This window comes from Tachypleus tridentatus, chromosome 9 (assembly GCF_004210375.1).
Source record: "Tachypleus tridentatus isolate NWPU-2018 chromosome 9, ASM421037v1, whole genome shotgun sequence".
NCBI classification, from domain to species: Eukaryota; Metazoa; Arthropoda; class Merostomata; order Xiphosura; family Limulidae; genus Tachypleus; species Tachypleus tridentatus.
The window spans coordinates 154459160-154481824 of record NC_134833.1 but is presented as its reverse complement, the minus strand read 5'-3'; the positions used below and the strand labels follow the sequence as shown (position 1 = coordinate 154481824).

General features: G+C 33.4%; 1 protein-coding gene across 3 annotated transcripts in view; it reads right to left on the bottom strand.

Moving 5' to 3' along the window:
• LOC143226706 (fumarate hydratase, mitochondrial-like) overlaps positions 1-22665 on the bottom strand; it is a 69057-nt gene that overhangs the window by 5782 nt on the left and 40610 nt on the right. Inside the window, exons 1-8 of one of the 3 annotated variants that reach the window (XM_076458045.1) lie at positions 20580-20943; positions 18589-18711; positions 13269-13379; positions 12701-12877; positions 11971-12126; positions 11584-11695; positions 11066-11146; positions 3175-3378 (exon numbers count right to left, since the gene is read on the bottom strand). In XM_076458045.1, coding sequence (XP_076314160.1) covers positions 3175-3378; positions 11066-11146; positions 11584-11695; positions 11971-12126; positions 12701-12877; positions 13269-13379; positions 18589-18711; positions 20580-20816 — 1201 coding nt within the window. In that variant the 5' untranslated portion in view covers positions 20817-20943. Of the gene's footprint in view, positions 1-3174; positions 3379-11065; positions 11147-11583; positions 11696-11970; positions 12127-12700; positions 12878-13268; positions 13380-18588; positions 18712-18890; positions 19014-20579; positions 20944-22665 lie in introns of those variants that run through there. The other 2 variants (XM_076458046.1, XM_076458047.1) reach the window with 2 other exon arrangements.

The following is a 22665-nucleotide window of genomic DNA, read 5'->3' as shown; positions in this document are numbered from 1 at the left end:
GCACTCACCCTGCACGCCAAACAACGACGTTCCTAACGAGATTTGGTAACACATAACATACTCTACATAAGAAGCTACCTATTAAAAATGATAAAATATACCTTAAAAACAACGTGACAAACTAATTAGATGCAAGAACATGTACCCCAGACACAATATAACATGCTACCTAAATATGCATGATATCATGCAGACCACAAGATAATAAGCTATCTAATTAAATATGATAAAGACACACACTATAAACCAAGCAAGTTTCCAATTACCATACCTAAAATCAAGACAATTTACGTAGCCAACTCCAGGCGATGGATGCTAACACATGTAAAGAAGCATATTTATAGTAACATGATACATATCTTGTAGCATACACGAGAACAAGCATGTCTTATCCAGCAATAACCTATTGAAGATCATGCTGTAATCTATATTTTCAGTGTTATAATTTAGTAATAGTTGTTTGCTAGATGAAGCTGCTAACCTTGATGGTGTATTAACTAAGAACCTCTTAACATTTAGTGACAAGTGTACATTACTTATAAATAAGTAACCAGTATGTGAAGAATGAATAAGAATTTTATACCTATTTAATGGAGTGTTTCAGTTCTGTTCTCATAATCAGTTATTCACTGACTAACATGATTACCAATTCAGGCAAAGTATGTTATATGTATGTACAGACCACCAGTGAGAAACATTTGTTGAAACATTATCTGTGAACTTAAAACATATAACTTGTGTCAAAATAAGTAATACCTACAAAAAATATTATAAATGAAATATGTCTTATCATCATATGGATTGTACTTTACCAAATGAAAGAGCAATATTACAACAACTGTGTAGGAAGTGGGATTATTTTGATGAAAAAACAGAACATCAATGAAACTTTCAGAATGACCACTCAGTTACGAAGCAAACTAGTACACATGGTAGAGATGAAAAACAATGAAAAGTAGAACAAACACAAAGAAACAAGAATATTAAATAAGAGAGAAACAAAACTAGAAGAATTATTTATTTATAGATCTTGAAGTGTGTTGACAAACACTGGTTCTTTGCCTTCAACTGTTCAATCTGATTTGGTAAAGAAACATGGGAAATTGCATCTGAAGATTATGAAAGAAAATTAACTGATGCAAACAACAAATGAAAGAGTTTCAAAAACTGAAAGGTTAGCTTCTCTACACCTCAAGACATGTGAATAATTTACATCAAGGAAGGATGTATATTAATAACAGACATCATGCAGACATGGTCATGAAGTGATACTAGTTTTAAATTGTACACCAGAGGTTGAATTTCCAGTAACAACTAGAGTTATTCAATTAGTAGCATTTGCTAATTGTTTAATTAATGGATGCATTAATTGACTAGTGTAAGCTTCCTACAACCTGCCAGCTAGTTATTAGGCCAAAATTACTGACAGTGGCAGATACCCTTACTAGCTATCCAATAATAAAAACAGGGAGAGCGTGTTTGACAGCAACAGGAATCAACCATAAGTCCCCCAGTTATGCACTTTTGTGCTTAATAAACAATAGATATAACACCAATACTTCAATTAATTAACTGTTGGAAAAAAACAGCTAGTGAGAAGGTAAAAAGTGGCTAAACTGTTAACACTGATACAACAGGATACAAACAAAGTAATATGATATGGTAAAGTGGCTAAACTGTTAACACTGACACAACAGGACAGGAACAAAGTAATATGATATGGTAAAGTGGCTAAACTGTTAACACTGACACAACAGGACACAAACAAAGTAATATGATATGGTAGTACAAACACTGCCACAAGAAAAGACAAACTCCAAGTCAGATCTCAGTTTGTGATCATTGAAAACACGATATTATTTGATTAACTGTAATCTTAATTAATCAATTAATTTACCCAGCTCTGGTGAAAATAAGAGAAGGTCACCACACCACCAAGACGTCACTTGGAGTTAAAACAAATAAAACTACATCTCGTGACTAGGGTTTAATGTAACCAAAAATACAGCATGTAATAAGGGTTGGTCTGTTTGTGAGCAAGCAAAAATGATAAACAATGAATTATCTGTACTCTGCCCACTTCCAGCATTGTAAGACTGTAGACATGTGCTGCTGGGGAGATGGGGTGCATGCCATAAGAAATCAATGATTAGAACTCTTGTGTATCTAAAGAATAATGATGTCATACATGACTTTGTTCTGGAAATAACCAATTTAATTTGTGATAAAATGAAAACTAAAATGCTAATGCTGATAAGACTAGATTTCTTTAAAATGACGTTGTAATAGTTTAATAATTCCCTTTGGAAAAAAAGGACAAACACCAATTTAGGCAGGTGTTAAGAAATATGCATTGTAAAGACAAAAACCAATGATGTGGTTTACAAAATACAGAAAGACAGGCAGTTTGAGCCAAAGTTCATTTCACCATAATTGCTTTAAGAAAGTATATTGGAGAACAACCATTTGAGTGATCACAAAGCAATTTGTCTATGGAGAGCCATTCTGCTAAAAAAAACACAGGGTCTTTGTTAAGACCTCTTCAAGAGATTCAAAGACAGAGTTTCCAATATATTCACTCAGAATTACCCAACTTCCCCAACAGAAGAATAAGTGAATGGACAACAATTGGTCCTGGAAAAGAAAACTACCACATACACTTGGTGAGTGGATGATTTATTGTGATGTTTATTTATCTATTAAAACTGTTCAAGAAACTTCACAGTCCAGAAGGGAGGCAGTGTTGCAGCCTACATTTATAATTTAGTTAAAGAGATCAGCTATTGTTGTTGATATCCAATATCTCAAAACAAGGGTGCATCATTCTTAAATACAAGTCATCAGTGTGCAAAAGTTTAATGAGAGTGTTGAATAATTCAATGAGCATATCAGTTATATTTTGCTAATCAGTGAGCTGCAGGTTCATCAAAGCTAAGTAAGTTAGACCTAAATAAAATTAGAAAGGAATTTCTGTTAATGCTGTTTGTGAACTTAGCCCTACAACCCGTGCCAAAGCTAATGTACAAATGTTAAAAGAGAAATAAATCAATTTGTTATCACTATGTGCACTGGACTTTGTATTATTTTTCTAATTAATCAAAATGAACCCATTGAATTAAAGAACAGTGTTACAATAATACATTATCTGTAAAATACATAACCAGCCTATTTTACCTGGCATGATACTACTTCCTGGTTCATTCTCAGGTAAGATTAATTCTCCTAATCCACATCTTGGGCCAGATCCAAGGAATCTGATGTCATTAGCAATTTTCATTAAGCTACAAGCAATCACATTCGTAGCTCCAGACACTTCCACCATGGTATCATGTGATGCCAGCGCTTCAAACTTGTTTGATGCTGTTACAAATGGCAAACCTGAAAGTGAAATGCAATGAAAAATAGGGCAAACAGTCACAATTCAAAAGAAATTTTTGTTATCCAACCAAAATAATACTGTTATTTTCAATATGGTTTCATGATTAAATATTACAAGCATTAGCAAAAATATAATATTTGTTTTAGTTCAAACCTAAATAGTTGGCTATATGTTTTGTATCTGATGCAGACATGAGCCCTGAATTTTAGCATAGTTAGTACTCAAAAAAATGTAAATATTTCATACGAATTTCTTTAAGGGTTATTATACTGGAAAGTGAAGTTTAAATTTTCACCCTCATAAGAAAGAAATTTAGATTTAATTTCTGAATTAATTAAAAACTATTCAACAAAGGACATTTTTAGGGTTAACATTTTTCTACACTGAAGATATATTTCCAATAGATACACAAGTGTTTGCTTGCCATGAGCCTGAAACTCTCATTGAATTTGATGTGGTTCACTTCCATTTAAGTATTCAAACTAGCATGTGACAGTCCTCCACCAAAAGAAGAGTGACAAACCTTCCTATTGCAGCTGACTCCCTCTATGCAGTTGAGCCCAATCTTCACTTCATAATTAAACATAAAAAATAAAACTGGAAATAGTAAGGATAGGTGGAAAGTGAGAGAGGAGGTAATTATATATTAGAAATATATTTTCAGTGTAAAAAAATATAAACTTCCAACACAATTACTTACCTCCTATGTAAAACCATCTAGAAGAGCACTTTTCCAAAGTGCCTAAAGTGTACCCTATGGAATATGTCCTCTCTACAGAGAAAACATAGAGAAAGACTGCACCATATCTGAACCAGGTATATTTTTTGCCCATGTGAAGCTAATGAGTTTGGTGTCACAATCAAAAGGTAGAACAAGGTAATCATTTCAACTCCCTAAGAAAGAGGAATGTGTGTAGTGGCTAGGGCACATCTGACCACAAGGAAGGTCAACTCCAATCCATAACAATAACATCAGGAGGAACTCAGCCAATCCATGGTAAGAGTAGAGCCCTCAACCATTCACCTCATGTCTAGTGAACAGAAGATAAGAGGAACCTTTATTCCCAGATGTAAAATATTAAGTGTGAGCATCCAGCACAACCAAATGGAAAAATCCTTGAGAATGTACATTTGGACGAAGACAAAAACTTGCAACCACAATGTGGAGAGTCCATTCCAGTCTAAAATTGATCAGTATTGGGGATATAAAATCCAGACTGTTGCAGGAAAAATTTTCCAGTCTATTCATATGTGATGATTTATGTTGGCTGATCCAGCTTCAACCCAAACCAGTTATCCAGGAACTAACATCCAGATGGCAGTACGAGGGAGGGTTTCCAGCCAGAGGGACATATTGCACAAAATATTTTTAAAATCCAGTCCAGACCAGCAACATCTGCAATAAAACATCAAACCTTTTAAGCAGGAAAATATTGCTGGTCTACTCTTTATTAAGTGGTATTGTATACACTCAAGAAGATTCTCTAACTGTCCATACCCTCAATGACTAAAAGCTGAGAAGTGGAGGGACTCCTGTATTCCACAAGAAAAATGGGGAACAAAAATGTGATGAAGAGTCTAGAGGAATGCATCGCTGGCACAAGTGCAATGGATGACCACCAAGCCCTATTTTGAAAAGCAAACCATTCCCAATTCCAGCAATCTAAAGAATGTTAGAGATAGGAAGCAATCTCATTTCATTTTATTCATGTTAGTCTACGAGTGTACAGCCTAGTTCAAACATGCTTACGATGCAGTATACCATGAGGAAAAACTTGCAAGTGGTCTTGTGGAACACCTCATCTCAACAGTGAGCATGATAGACCTTACAAACTTCACAGTGCAGATTTTGGATATTAGTAAACCTTGACAGGTATTACTCATCACAGAGTGGGATCCATAATGTGTGAAGTTGGTTCCTGGAAAATAAAGGAATAAAAATAATTTGCCACTCACTTGTACTGATGTATGAAGAATGGCTGCAGGAGGTAGATGATACCTGGTTGAACAGAGAATTGTCAGATGGTGCAAGTAATGTGACACGAAGGTGTAGGAAGTCATCCACATACCCTCCTGAATAAGCTCCACCACAGGATAATAGAAATGAGCAGTCAAGGACATTGGGGGTGACAGATATAATATGATGAAATCCAGAACTGGCAAAATTCAGGAGAAATTGAGAAAAGCCATAGAAGATGCTGTTAGTGACACAACACTGTTAAGTATGGACTAGACACAGAAAATGATCCAGATCAGAGAGGGAGAAAATATGGGATATGGAAAATAGGAAGAAATGGGTGAAATTGAAATATCCTTTGTGACATATGATGTTTTAGGAAAGAATAGTTGGGATATAAAAAGGACATATATTTTGTGGTACAAAATGTGGTGAACTTCAATGGCAAACAAGTCCAACCAGTGATTTCCAAAAGCCAAAGGAATGGGAAGAATCCATGCTGGATGGACCAATGACAGAATATTCTTAGTTCATGTTGATATACAGGTATGAATGAGAAATGGACAAAGTGAGACAACAAAGATGCTACACTTGTTGATAGTTCCAAACAACTCATAAAGGATCAGACAAAAACTGTGCATGAAGCTGAAATGGAAGGATCAAGCATCCCAGCAAGGTTGCCAGAGGAATGATTGGGAGAGAAGGAAAGGTAGTTCCTGGAGAAGGAACATGGACAGAAACCATGGTTGAGTCAGCCAGAAAAGAGAAAAACTTAGGGTATGTACAAAGAAAAAGATACTTCCAATCCTGGCTGAATGTATCCAAAAGAGAGGGAGTTTGGCATTCAACCGAGTTACAAATGCATACAGCTGGGAAGCATCCAAGTGAAAACATAACTAGTTGAATAACTTGATGGGTAAAAGCTTGTGAGGATGAGATAGACAAACAGCTACAAGACTGAGTATGTGACAAGCAGCAAATGAATTTGATGGTTGTGAACCCAGAAGAGGAGCACTATTAAAGTGTTGTAACACAAAAACTTGGATTGAGTCCCCCCTATTCAGATGCAAGAGACAGTAATTGAGTTGATAGAATGAATCATAACTATTATGCCCTGCACAGACAACAGAAATTGAACAATTACTTGATGCATAGCATTGAGTTCCAAAGAGTTGATGTAAGGACCTAACCCTTCCCAAGAATAATGGGTCAAGCTCTCATGTATAGTGCTACATATACCTCATCTGACAAAGAAATATATGCGAAGATGGGAGAAGTAAGAATTACGTCCACTGTTGTGTAATTCCTCTTGAACTATCAGAGAAAGTCAAACACAAGGAAAATAATGAAAGTCCATGATGAGGTGTCACTGATCTTGTAGTTACCCACTGCAAGGAAAACGTGGACATGGGCCATAGTGATAAGAGTATCTGGTGATGCCAAAGACCCTAAAAGAAACAAACTTCTCACACAGGGAGAGAAGGTGCTGAATGTGCTCTCCAAGCTAAAAACTCCTCAGCTTGCATATGAAAAGAAGGCTGGGCTCCATGAGATGCAAATTGCAAAAAAACACTCCGAGAAGAACAAAATATTACATTAAATGGATAAAAAGACTTCTCCATCTAGATAATCTAGTCCAATTGGGTATCTTCTTTGATGAGAGGTTTGGTAAGTGTGGAAGACTCTCAAGGGATTGAGCCACAGAAGAAATCAAATGTACATATGAGAATGGAAGTTGAGCCCATAAAAAAAATACAGGAATATGACAGATGACTGGACTATTGACAGCAAGCAAAAAAAAATTTATTGACATGATCCTTATGGACAAAACGTAGATAATGATATGATCACCAAGCAATAGGAAAATAAATATTATCACCCAAAGGTCTATACAAGAGACAGGTATGATTACCATGGATTCAGATGGGAGAAATAAAAAATAGGACACCAATGCATGTTTTTATTGGGGATAACAAAAGATCCATGAGTAAAATCATGGAAGAACAGGAGAAAATTGTTCAATGACATCCTTAATGAGACAGTCTTAAAGTGGTTCTGTAAAACAATGGTGGAAAACAGGATCTTTAGAGGAGAGAATAAAGTGGTGCAGGAATAATAAGATGGGGGTGAGAGGAAAAGGAAGAGAATTCCTTCTAACAAATCCCAATTGACCCAAGGGTTTGATGAACAATGACATGCATGTGAATGAGCTTCTGGATAATATGGCATATTAACTTTCCACATGTAACTGATCTGCAAAACATTAATGATGGTTGCCAATATTAGATGAGGGGGGGGGACTCAAAGCTAAGTTAACACATTGGCTGCAATGTGCCCCACTGGTGGGTCACAGACAATTATGTGTCAAAGTTCTGTTGTGGCATATAAGTTTAAAACATTTCGATTGCTTGTTGGCACCTTCTGAATGTTACATTATATTTATATTAAAAAGGACGAGGGAGAAACGAAATCACATGGTGCATAAAAAATAAAGTACATGCAATATCAAGTCTAAAAATGGTGACAAAAATCTAGGCTCAGATCATGCCTGCACAGCAAAGAAAGGGGGAGAAAAAGCTGTTCAGGTCCATACCATCCTAATCTAAGTCTTCGGGTGAAAGAAGACATCTCATGACAAACTATAGCTGATAACTTCTCCACTAATAATGCCAGACTGTCAAAAACTGTTAAATGCTAGTACAATCAGTAGCCATTGTGGTCTTAATGGTAAATCATGAATTTAAAAATATTGACTGACTACCAGTGACTGAGTGAGAAAACAAATTTACAATCAAAGAAAGAAACCAATTTGACAGAGGATTATAAAAAAATGCTTTGAATATGTTTGAAACACACTAAAAAAAAAAAAGTTTCAACCTAAGCACTAGGTCTTAACACGGTCATGCCAAACTGAGAAGTTTAGATTGTGTTTAATTGCAATAAGAGAATTTGTCACACACCTACTGGTAGAGGACTGATGCATTCTAATTTTTATGATTAAATGTAACTGAACTACATAGTATAGATGGAAGTTTTAAGTCTAGTGCAAGGAAACATTTGTGCAGTAGAAAGCAGTCAAATCAAGAATACCTTTACTGGAGGGAAGACGTAAGAAATAATATTAAAAGATAACCTTAGTAAAGTCTGGAAGATTTAATTATTCAAAATGTGATAAAGACAGTATTTGTGTATTAATGAACTGAAGGTTTTATAACAATATGGCTTTTGAAATTTTAACTTGTAAAGCATTTTATGGAAAGCAACACCTGAAAATTCTTCTTTGTACATTAATATTAAACAATAAGTTATTAATTATATTAATGAATTTTATGAAATTCTTCATAATAAAGAAAACAAATATTCTGTTAACTCTCTGAATACAAGCTCAGTCCATATGTTTTTGTTTTTGAATTTCGCTCAAAGCTACACAATGGCTATCTGCACTAGCCATCCTTAATTTAGGAGTGCAAGGCTAGAGAAAGGGCAGCTAGTCATCACCACCCACTGCTAACACTTAGGCTACTCTTTTACCAACAAATAGTGGGACTGACCGTCACATTATAACGCCCCCACGGCTGAAAGGGCGAGCATGTTTTGGTGTGACGGAGAATCAAATTCATAACCCTCAGATTACGAGTCGAGTGCCCTAACCACCTGGCCATGCCAAGCCCAGTCTATACGATCAACCACATGACCTCTTTGTACTCAATTTAGCCTTTAAGATTTCATTTTAACTTTAAAAACAGTGTACATACCTACACAAAATTTGGCAGTCTTCACATAAAAAAACAAACTTTTTAATAAAGTATTTTTAATAAAATAAGGATTTATCCATGAATATATTGGAGTATTTGTTTTGAATAGTCCATGTGCAAAGTAATTGTCAGGTTAAGATTAAAAGTACTTTTCCTGATCTCAAAAAGTATCAAATTTCCTTCAAGTGATCTCTAAAACCTCCTACATGTATTTCAAACATGTTTTTTTCAGTAAAACTTTATAGTTATCTGTTACTTTCTCTACCTTATCTCAAATGGAATCACTCAATTTTACTAACCTTATAATCACCACAAAATATTGAAATTACTTGCTTTTTGTTTTCTTTCTAGAATGACTTCAAATTGTAACATGAAACTACATTTGTTTACCCTAAGTAGCTCTAAGTTTGTAACAGTATCTATTTATACTTAAATTTTATTAGTCTATTGTCCTTTGAACCATGTCTAACTTCTATCTGCACCATTATAAGTTGCCTGTCATTTAGGGTGTGTGTAGTTCATGTTACACTAATGAATTACATTACTCATAAGCTACAACAACCTGCATGTGTGCATGTCTCATGAAACATTTTTATTATATTGTTATTTATCTTACTTAATCTAATCTTAAATAACATAAAAATCCCTGTTTTTACATCCAAGTTAGTTTTAAAATTATACATAAAGAATAAACATGAAAAAGAAAAAAGAAAAGACTCGAAAATTTTTTTCTTGCTCTCACTTGTTAAAGAGAGTTAACCCTAATTTATTTTATAGTAATTATAGTACTGCACCTAATTTTTTATTTAATTAAATAATGCACCAAACAATATGAACTAATAAAAATGGAAAAAAACAGAAAAATTCCCTTACCTCTCAAAAGTTTCCTGGCTTTCTAACTATGTGAAAAAAAAAGAGTCATTACAAATTCATCAAAGTTGGTTGTTAACTTTCTCATAGGAATGATGTTGGAATTCCGAGTGAAACTTACATTTAACCATTCAAAATATAATGTTATACAATGCATCATTTGACAAATGAAAACCTTGATTTTCTATTGGTTATAGGCAATACATATTTAAACATAGGAGTAAACTATTGATGAATTATGAAAGAAAGAATGTGACAGGAGGGGTCTAATTTTCTATTCAGTAGCTCTGTAACCAAACAAAATTGAAGACTATAATGAATGCAGTTTGTCTGAACAATGACAATTTTATAGAGAATAACTGATGTTTAATTTTAATTTTTTTTGTAAAGGCATTGTAGTTTTATTTTTCACCAGTTTTTCTAAACAGTTCCTTGTTTGGCTAGGTAATTTTTTACAATATAATGGTTTTTAGCTTCAACTTGCATCTGGCTCACTCAAATTCATATTCACAGTTTCCAAAATTCCAACTTCAGTGTAGCTGTGATTTACAATAGCTGAGTGACATCAGTAAACTGGCTGTTATAACACTCATTTAACCAATGCTAAGGAAATAACTAAGCTGAAATATGGTAAAAAATAAACAGAAATTATATGAATGTTAATACTTCACTCCTCCCCCCCCATTTTCAATTTCCTGGATACACCAATACTTCCACAATTGTCTATTTTCTTTGAGAAGTAAAGATATTTAATTCTCCATAAAAAAATATTGTAAGATGTTACTCCAGGAAGTAATGAATGTGAAATAAATAACAATCTAGTGACGGGTATGTTTTTGTTGTTCTAAAATTCAAGTTTAAAAATTATTTTTAAGACAACTGGATAAGTAGGTTTTACAAAAGCAAGAACACTTTCAATACAAATCAGTCTAAATTTTGGAGTTTTTGTTTAAGTGCATACTTTGTTTTCATTGTTACATTTTCTGACAACAAAACTTTTACTTCTAGAGATGTGGACACATAAAAAACAAAATGTATTCCACCACTATTTAAAGCAGCATCTGGTTAGAGTACAACAAGTAGATCAATATCTCAAATTCTTACTTGTAATTTCAGCAATCTTAGATGCAACTTTCTCAGCAAAACCAATGCGAGTGTTCAGCCCTGTTCCCACAGCAGTTCCACCTAGTTTTTGCAATTAAAAAAAATTATATATAAATATATGTATACATTTCACAAGGAAAACATGCAATTCATTGATATAATGAATATAACAATGACATATGCTATATATTATATCCTTAAACTAAGTCTAGACTGTTAAATAATATTTGAAATTTCAGGAACAAAATTATATGTACACAGTATACATGGTCTGTAAACTCATAACATATAAATTTTCCTTTGATTCATAAAAATCTAACAGTGGCATTAACATTTTAATAATTTGTACATTTTTTAGCCTAACATGCTAAACACTTTGAAAAATTTTATTGCTGAAGGATAACTTTCAAACAAAATTACTTTATTCAGACAAAAGCATAACCTTAGCATTATATCATCAAATGTTATTACATGTATACCTTAGTGACAGTTTTTCACAATAATGATTATATTGCTACCTGCAGCGAGACAATGCAACCTTGGAAGTGTTGCTTTCACACGTTCAATACCCATTTCTATTTGAGCAGCATATCCGCCAAATTCTTGACCCAGTGTCAGAGGTACAGCATCCTATGTTGTGAAAAATTAAAGTTTCTACTAGATGTATGAACAAAATAATTATTTATACAAAAAAATAAGACTATACTAGTAACCACAGTTACAAATCTCAACTGAATCTTACTTCACAAAAGAGGAAGAAATAGAACATATAAAAATCACCAAACAAACAAAACTATTCAATGAACCAATCCAGACTCTTTACAGTTCAAAAAACTTATTTCATTTATATTAAAAAATACATACAACATGGCTACACATACATCATCTTGCAAACAGATTTTCACCTGAGTATGAGTCCTTCCAATTTTTACAATGTCTTTGAACTCTTCAGATTTCTTTAGCAAAGCTTCATGCAAAGTCTTTAAAGAAGGTAGAAGGCTTAATTCAATTTCCATAGCAACTGCAATATGCATTGCTGTAGGATAGGTATCATTGGAGCTCTTAAAAAATATAAAAATAAAAATTTTAAAATAACCAAGAACGAACACCAGAACAATTTAAAATGTACAAATCAAAACTGTCTTAGAAACAAGCAACTTGAACAATATAAACTGGAAAATATTTCTTATACTATTAGCCCTAACGAAGCCACAATGGCAGCTTCAATAAAATTTTTTGTCGTTTTTTTTTTTTTTATAATTATCTACAGAAAGAAAGGTAATTTTTTGGTTTTCCTGAACTTTTCTGCCAAGAAAATTTAAAGCTTATAAAACATGTTAAATGTTGTGCAGAGCTAAAATATGTTTACAGGTGAAAACAAACATTGTATGTTCATTTTAGGTAACATGTACAAAGGTATACTCATAATGCAACTTGAGATTCCCACACAAACAATGTTTTTTAAATAAAAATAAAAAAACAGCAAAACATTTGTGATTACTTTGATGTATCTAATAATGCACTTTCAAACACGGAGCACAAATTCCGTTTCACACAAAGACAAGATCTACAATATATTGAAAGTATTCATAAAATATGTATAATAACAAATAGCACATCTTGTAGCACATTCACCTGGCTTTTATTCACATGATCATTTGGATGAACTGGAGATTTGCTCCCAAGTTTCCCACCCAGGATTTCTATAGCTCGATTAGCAATGACCTCATTCACGTTCATATTGGTTTGGGTCCCAGAACCCGTCTGCCAAATTACAAGAGGAAAGTGGTCTTGCAAAGTTCCATCAATAACCTGAAAATACAGGTTTTAGATACCTTCAATACAGACCCAGCTGAGAAATTCCAAAATTATTTGTGTTTGTACCAAACTATGTAGTCTTTAACTGATACACCAAAAGCAACCTGTATAAACGTACAAAATGTTGTCTATTACAGATTTAAAATGAAGCAGATTAGGAAACATTAAATCTTACATAGAACAAATCTAAAGTCATACAAACTTAGCATTAACTGTGAAAAACAGGGAAACACTGTTTTCTTTTCTACAAGACACAACACAAAATATTAATTGTTAATAAGGCTTTTCTTAACGTCTTATAACATCTACAACTAAACATATTCTTCCCAGTAGTTGTATAAACATAACTATTATGGGTACACATATGTAGAAAGAGTGAACTTACTTCATCAGCAGCCTGACATATTGCATCAGCTATCTTCTTGTCCAAACCAAACTCCCGATTCACTTCGGCAGCTGCCTTTTTCAAAATGCCGAATGCTTTTATCACTGGGAGCTAATGAATATAAAAACTATTCAAGTAACAAACAAAAGTAATACCACCACATCACACAAAAATATATCTTACTTTCCATACTTAGTATTTTCCTGATGTAATGTACAACTTTGCATAAACTTTTCAGTCTAAGAAAGACTCTTAAATGTCAACATTTCCTAAGCTACATCATAAATGATATCACTCAATTGTATAGCCTGCTGTACAGAGATTATTTATAATTATCAGTCAAAATAAATAATGTACTGATATATGACTAAATTAAAATTAAATTTAACAGCAACACAATAAGCTTATTTTATAATTCACAAAGTACTTACTTGTTTTAGTAAAAAGCTATAGAATGGGTTGCCTTGTATCCACCATAGTAACCAAACCCAAATTACAGCATTATATGCCATGAAGCTTACTGAGACATCACATGGTGCAGCACACTCCAAAATAATTTATCACTTACAGTATTAAAATTGATAATAAATCTAATTTCTGTCTTTGAAATAAAAACTGCATCTTTGTAAATGACATTGAAACTGGTGACCTTTGCTTTCACTTGAATAAACAATTATTTCTTGGAACTAAAACTTGAAAAACTGTCAGTATTTGGTAAAACTCCATAATTACAGAAATGGGAAAAGCAAAAATAATATTTGTAAATAAATAAATATATATATCAATTACTCCTATTGTGGTTTTGCCAGTAAAGGAATTATCAGGCTTACAAGTTATTTCTGTCTGAGCCTAATTACATCATTGATTCTGTAATAACTAAGTCCATGACTAGTAAATAACATAAAACATTAGGACAACAATGGACCTACTGGTCTATTTTGGCTGCCCCATCCTCTAAACTGAACTAAAACTATCAAGCAAATAAATTAAAATAACAAATAAAATAAAAATCTTGAAAGCAGACCTTGTCATTCATATAGTTATCATGCTGTCTCATTTAACCCTTTACTGTCTCCAAAACATTCCCCAGGCAAACCTTATCATTCATATAGTTATCATGCTGTCTCATTTAACCCTTTACTGTCTCCAAAACATTCCCCAGGCAGACCTTATCATTCATATAGTTATCATGCTGTCTCATTTAACCCTTTACTGTCTCCAAAACATTCCCCAGGCAGACCTTATCATTCATATAGTTATCATGCTGTCTCATTTAACCCTTTACTGTCTCCAAAACATTCCCCAGGCAGACCTTATCATTCATATAGTTATCATGCTGTCTCATTTAACCCTTTACTGTCTCCAAAACATTCCCCAGGCAGACCTTATCATTCATATAGTTATCATGCTGTCTCATTTAACCCTTTACTGTCTCCAAAACATTCCCCAGGCAGACCTTATCATTCATATAGTTATCATGCTGTCTCATTTAACCCTTTACTGTCTCCAAAACATTCCCCAGGCAAACCTTATCATTCATATAGTTATCATGCTGTCTCATTTAACCCTTTACTGTCTCCAAAACATTCCCCAGGCAAACCTTATCATTCATATAGTTATCATGCTGTCTCATTTAACCCTTTACTGTCTCCAAAACATTCCCCAGGCAGACCTTATCATTCATATAGTTATCATGCTGTCTCATTTAACCCTTTACTGTCTCCAAAACATTCCCCAGGCAGACCTTATCATTCATATAGTTATCATGCTGTCTCATTTAACCCTTTACTGTCTCCAAAACATTCCCCAGGCAAACCGGCCTATTTGAAAAATAAAACTGTCTTAGCTGAAGACGACTTTTATCTTTCCTAAATCTATATTTTTGTCCCATAGATCTATAATTCTCACTGTTAAGTATAAAAATGTTGATACATCAACAGTATCAGTTCCTTTTACAATCTTAAAATCTTCAATCAGATCTCCTCTGACTCTTCTTTTTTCAAGTGAAAATAATTTTAAGGACCTTAATCTATCCTCGTATGACAACCCCTCCATCCCAAGTATAATTTTAGTAACTCTTCTCTGAATTATTTCCAGCAATTCAAGGTCCTTCCTAAGGTAAGGAGCCTAAGACTGAACACAATGCTCCAAATGTGGCTTTCAGAATGAAATTGTAACCTCTTTAGACTTGTATTCAATATTTCTGTAGATACAACCTAAAATCCTGTTTGCCATAACACTAGAAATAGCACACCGATTAGAAGACTTTAGAGACTGATCAACTGTTATACCATTATTCCTTTTATGGCACGATTAAGGCTATTCCAACACAAATTACTTGTAAATTAGGACAACCAACATGTATGATCTTGCATTTATTATAAATGAAGCCCATCAGTCATTTATCTGCCCAACTCACTAAATGATTCAAATCCTTTTATAAATCAACAGCATCTTCTTCACATCCAGCAACACCAAATTCTTTAATATCATCAGTAAATGTACTGACTATTCCTTCATCTCTGTTACTGTTGCAAACCAAACATTGGAGACCTTCTACAAATAAACCCAAAGGTACCCCACTTGTGATTATTAATCCAGTTTGACCAAACTGCTTTTACAACTCCACTTTCTTCTATCCAATTTCCTAACTTATCCCCCGCACCTGTTGAGATAATTTTCTTAACAAGCCTTTACATGACACATCATCAAATGTTTTCTGAAAATACAGATACACCAGAACTACATCTTTACTGTTACACTACATAACCAGTAACCACTTCAAAGAATGTCAAAAGATTTTCCCTTTGTGAAACCATGTTGACTATCCAATAAAATTCTAAATTGTGTTAAGTGGCTAAGCAAAGTATTTTTCATCAGACTTTCAAAACCTTTTCCTACTAATGTAGGACTAATGGGTCTTTAATTATTTGGAAGATTTTTTATCACCTCCCTTGAAAAGAGGAAGAACATTAACTTCCAATATTCTGGCACCTGCCCACCATTTAAAGATTTCCAAAAATATTAGGTTGTTCAGAAATGTTTTTGAGCTGTGAAGTTTGGAAAAGTATAAACCAGTGTTGTAAAACATGTTTTAATCAAAGCAAGCACCATTTGCTTCAATACACTTTTGCCAATGTGTAACAATGCTGTTTATGCCTCTCTTGTAGAAATCAGAGTTTCTATGGTCAATAAACTCCCTGAAAGCTTCTTCTGCAGCTGCCTGATTTTGAAAGCATTTATTGTTCAAAAAGTTGTCAAAGTGCTTGAAAAAATGAAAATCTGTAGGGGAAAGGTCTGGGGAGTGAGGATGGTGGAAGAGGCAGAACCTTGATTCCAAATTCTTTCAATTTTTAGAGCATCATCCTTGTCAGGTCTCATAATGCTGATTTTCAGTCAGCTCATACAGAACTCGCTTATCTAACATTTTGTCTTTCCAATCACACTCAGGTGGTTGGCAATGCTGATTTACTTGTGCCTAGCTTTTCTGCAAGCTCAAGTACTGTTGTGCAAGGGTCTGTCTCAACTGCTTCCCTTGGTGTATTTTTATCTAAGGGCAGCTTCCTTCCATGACCTTCAAGGTCTTCAAGACTTTCACCTCCATGTCAAAACCTTAGGAACCAAATGCCTGGTTGATGTTCCATGTAGTTTTGGTAGCTTTTCATCCAGGTTTGAAGTTGTAGAGGAAAATCAGATGCAAGTCCTTCTTGTCCATGCTGCTTTAGGGGTTGCAAAACTTACTCTGAGTAAAGTTGAAATAGCAGACAATTAAGACACCTTGTAAGTGACAAATACTGGATTAAACTAACCAACCAATGATAAGTAACTCAATATTCAGCTTCTAAACCTCATCGTAAGAATTCTTACTTTTATTTCTGGATAACCTAATAGTAGCAAGTGGCTCACATATCAGTTCCTTATCTCCCTTCAAAACTCTTGGGAAAATATCACCTGGCTCAGGAGCCTTACTGTTTACTAAACTTCCAAAGTTTTTCTTAACCAGCTCTGAATTCACACACTCGTATTAATTTATACATGGAAACAAGACCAGACATCTACCTGAAAGATACATTTCATAACAAACCACAATATTAAGAAATTTGCCTCGCAAGTGCTAAAGTTAAGAACTTAAGTATTAATATAATTACTAGGACTTTCAGTTACATGAAGACACTTCTCCTGCTAGAACACTTTACAAAATACACAGAACATTCTCATCCAAGGGTTAACCTTAACTATGTGTTGAAGCACCACACCACTGTACAAGTGTGTGAACAACAAAACCAATCTGTAACAGGTCTAAAGGTAAAGTTTATTACAGTACATATTCAATATAGATTTTTTTCTATTTATTTTACATTTCATAAGGCATTTGAATCCTTAAATAAGGCAAACAGTGAGCTCACAGTCTGGTTCTAGAGTTCTGAAACATTTTTCTTTGTGCTGCTGACATCACTACACACACAGTCACTGTATGTGTTCTAAAATATCTGTTATTCCAACATTCTCCACTGACCCCACCACAACAGATGGTCAGGATACCCAGTCTGAGAAATATTGGTCAGTTTAATCAATAGTCATGGTTCAAAAGATGCAAAAAACCCAACCATCCTGAATGACAGCCTGAGGCAGAGATCTTCAGATATTCTAAAAACTTGTTTTTATCTGGTCTTCAAGCCCAAAGTCAACTATACATGATTCACATCTAACTTTGTAAGGTTTCTTATTAAAGTCCCTGATAATTTGATATATTTTACTGCAACATAACTTATTACAAAAAGACCAGTAAATTATATTACCTAGATGAATAACATAACAGCTTTTAAGAGAAACAAAATATATCTGCAAATACTATACAAAATATAGATGTGAAATATACACAGCATAATTGAGGATTTCAACTTGTCCAAAGTATAGAAACACCACATAAGCTTTTCTGTGCTCTTTTTAAATAAAAATATTTCTGCACAATTTAAAATGTTTTTCCTGATGTTTGTACACATATAGAATAGTAGGTAACCAATATTACTAGATACACGTATTTACATTAATATAGCAGAAAAAAACAATGTTTCTAAAATACAGTAAAATACTTATATTAAAAAAATCTCAAGATATTCTTCAAAACATGTTAATTAACTAGGAATCACTTTAAAACTGTTAGTGAGTATTATTAATGAATTACTGTACACATCTAGTATAACTGCATTGCAACTTTTCTTCATTGTCCACACAATACACTCGGAACTCTGTGCATACGTGTAATAATCTATCTATCTTGAAAACAGATAACTAGAAAATACTCTAAAACAACACTTACGGGCATTTTTTCAGACTGTCCACCAATGTTGAAGTTCATCATGGATCGCATAGTCTGAGCTCCATAGTACTTATCTACTGGGACCTCCAGTTCACCGAAAGTGTCCGTTTCTATTCTGAAGTCCTTAGAAAATGCAAAGAAACTCCAATTTATAATACATTGTACATACAAAACAGATTTATATGTCACATATATGAAGTCATTCATATTCTCACAGTACTTCTATAATACACTTAGTACAGCCATTAGATCATTCAGGTACTGGACATACTGTCCACAAAATAGCCAGTCCAACAACTTACATTTCGATTTTTTATGTTATTCAAAATGTTCTCTATCTTATGTATTTTCTTCATCAAATAGGAATCTTTGGCATTTGTTGCTTTAGCCATGGAGAGAATGGAACACAAAGTAGGAACAGAACAAACTTGGCAGTTTTTTGTTAAACCCTAGCTCAAAAGCTTCAATTCTGAGTATAGACAGATGCACAGGAAAACATTTTACCTGTACGTATCAATGTGCAAATGCAAGGCCTCACAGTTGCTTACTAATCACATTTATTAAAACAGGTGGGATGTGAAATAAAATTAGCCTCTGTACGGAGTCCTACTTCCCTTAATGTACATGTAGTTCAGAGTACTAGAAATGAAGTGTCTCCTCATTACTTGAATAGCGTAATGCCAAAATAAAATACATTATCTTTTAACCTACTGACCTATCAATCATGTTCATTTTACAATACAGAGAAAAAATAAACAATTGACCCATATATGTGTTTGACACAAAATTTAAACTGAAACATTTAATACATATACATTTGACAAGTTCATTTTTTTTTATCTGAGTAATACAAATAAAATCTAAAATTAATTACATTGTTAAATTTAAGTTGGAACAAGAACAGCACTAGTAAAAACTTAAGTTTATCAGTTCCTATTTCTTTATTAAAAATGATTCAAAGTATGGAAAGCAGTAACAGGAAACATTAAATGCTTAAGCACACATATCTTTGTCTATTTGTGTTTTAAATTATGAAGAGATGGACTTGTTATAAAATGAAAACCAAAAAGTCCTCTAGTGTTGCATATTCACTAGGTGGCATCAAACTTATATAGTATTAGTTCCCAAATTTTCTGGAAAACAAAAATTTGAAAAAGTACTTGTACTTCTAGGCCAATTTTACTGAATTCAGTGGGTAAAAGGCCTTGAAAATCAAAAATATTTTTCTTCTTATATTAGAAATGAATACAAACCCTATAACTTGAGCACTTTTGAAAGGTAGACCTTTCTCAAAGAAGAAATGTATATATAAAGACACATATTTATATAAGAGCAAATTATTATATTAAAACTTCTGTTTTTCTTTAATGTTTGAAAATTTTGAGTGTCTCCTAAAGTAATTATTATCCACATGTTTGAACTAACAGATTTGATATCCTAACTTACTAGGTGACCCAAAAGACCTTCAATTTTAGATTCCTCTAGTCTTGTAATTTGTTAATGACATGTGAATTTGAGTTTCAGAAGTAATTTTTCAGGTGTTTTTGGTATCGCGCAATATTGGAGTTTTCTAGTTTCTTTTTATCCTTATAAATAAACAATACAGAAGACCCAATTTTTTTTACTATTACTTTAATGCATCTTGTTCGTCTATAACGTGTAAAATTGACGATTACGTGGGGAGTGTAAGAAATATTTCATTTTTTTTCTATTCCAGTACCTCTTAGAACTAATACATCTAATGCTCCTTTATCGGTAAATAATCGTAAAGTTATTTGCTCACTTCAAAAATCCATGTTTCTGTAGTAGTATAAAAGTAACAAAAGATATATATACTTGTTAATATTTTCCCAATTCTATGTACTTACGAATAACAAGGAAACAGGAAATGAAAACTAAGTCAGCTCAGAGGCTAATAACTGCTATTTTACAGTTAGTTAATAAATCACGCAATGACAAACACTATTAAAGTTATTAAATAAATAACTTACCACTTCTTTACATATGACTGAAGATGTATGAACTGGCATAGTTTGACTTGTAATCACTGGGTGAAATTTATTAATATTACTAATATTAGGCCTAGCATTTCTTCCCTCGCAAACCAAGGCCAAATCTACGTACTTCCTATACAGAATTCGGCGACTTACAATATTTAAGGGCTGTAGACTAACAGTAATATTACTGCAACACAAACCCTTAAAGGGAAATAACCTTGGAATTGGCATGATATTACGTAAGATAAGAGTCACTTGCCTCCAACGTTGAATAAGTTACCCCACAAACTAAATTTGAGACCGTCTACACGTTATACGAGAGTATCGAGGCTGAAGTTCTCTCCTTCTGGTTGGCGCTTTCCAATGTTTTTTTGTTTTTTTTTTAGTATTGTTAAAAGAAGAGATTTAAAACAAGTGCTAACTACTTTTTCAACCATCTCATAATTGAATGTCTTTACAAAACAGTTTATAAATATGGCATAACATCAAAATGCTCTAAATACTGCTTTTTAAAGAATTAGCTGGGGTATTTCGGGGGTTAATAAAAACTGAGCGTCTAATTTAAAAGTAAGTTTCACAAAGGCTGAATTATATATTTCTCTAACCCAGAAAGAAACTTCCTTACAAAACAAATTTATGTGGTATTAGAATATACCAGGTGTTTCTATCTTATTATACTATTTATACCGAATTTATTTTATTCTATATATGAGTAGATTTCAGAAAATGTGTAGTCAAGAATGCCAGAGTTGAGTTTATTCTGTGCTATGGCTGCTATTTTCGAAGTGGACAACACCTGCTACACCAAGGGTACATGTTGTGTAAGGATGTCGACAACAGTGTTCTTCAATGACTGCTCAGGCCAGGTAGTTGAGGCACTCGACTCGTAATCCGAGGGCCGCGGATTCAAATCCCCGTTATACCAACCATGCTCGCCCTTTCACCCGTGGGGGCGTTATAATGTCACGATCAATTCCACTATTCGGTGGTAAAAGAGTAGCCCAAGAGTTGGCGGTGGGTGATGATGACTAGCTGCCTTCCCTCTTGTCTTACACTGCTAAATTACGGACGGTTAGCGAAGAAAGCCCTCGAGTGGCTTTGCACGAAATTCAAAAGTAAACAAACAAACAATCAATGACTACTCAGGTGATATTTAGAGGTCACACGGTCACACATAGGTTAAATTGTGAATTACTATTCATACGGTAAATGTAATTTCTCTGAGTAGTTTAATGTTTCTTACAAACTAACGAGTGTTAGTTACATTCAGTTAGTTTGGTGTATTTTTTCAACTTGAGTGGTTGGAAGAGTTTGTTTGTTTTTGAAAGACTCGCCAATATTTTGATTTCATTTGGCTCTTTGTTTTTAAGGGATATTCAAATCTGGTTGTTTAGTATTATAATTGTTTTCATTTGCCGCTGAGTCACTGAAAAGGCCAATTTGTAGAGGAAAGTGACTACAATTGGGCAACTCCAGGCAAAGAATCTTACTGGCTACAGGAAGTGTCTTGCACTGATAAAAATTAGGCGTGGCTCTATTGGAGGTTTACTAAGCTCATCTTGCAAATACAAGGAAATTGGTGGCAATCAGTAACGTTTTACAATACGATAAATTTAAGAGTATGGAAGATCTCCAAAAAGTAAAAAAAAAAAAAAAAAAAGAATTATTGAAAGTACTTTTTCTACTGAAGTAATGTGAAGAAAGAAATAAGGGCATTTTTATTGAATAGTTGAATTTATTCCTGAATAAATATTTTTGTACATGAATAAGTTAAATACACTTTTTGTACATATGTGGATTAATTTTGCTGTTTTATTTTCTTTTAATATGTAAATATTTGTGTATTTTCAAAGGTTTTGTTCTGTGTATTTTTTGCTGAGAGGTTATTTCACTATGGTTCAAAACATTTTACTATGAAGTGTAAAAGGCTTATTTTGTACAAAGATATAATAAGTTGATGATTTTTAATATGCAGTATGGATTTTGTGTGTAAAAGATTAGATATATATTTTGGTTTAATATTGTTTAGGGTTATCGTATGTTTAACGGTTTTTATTTCATGTATTATGTAGTATAGCTT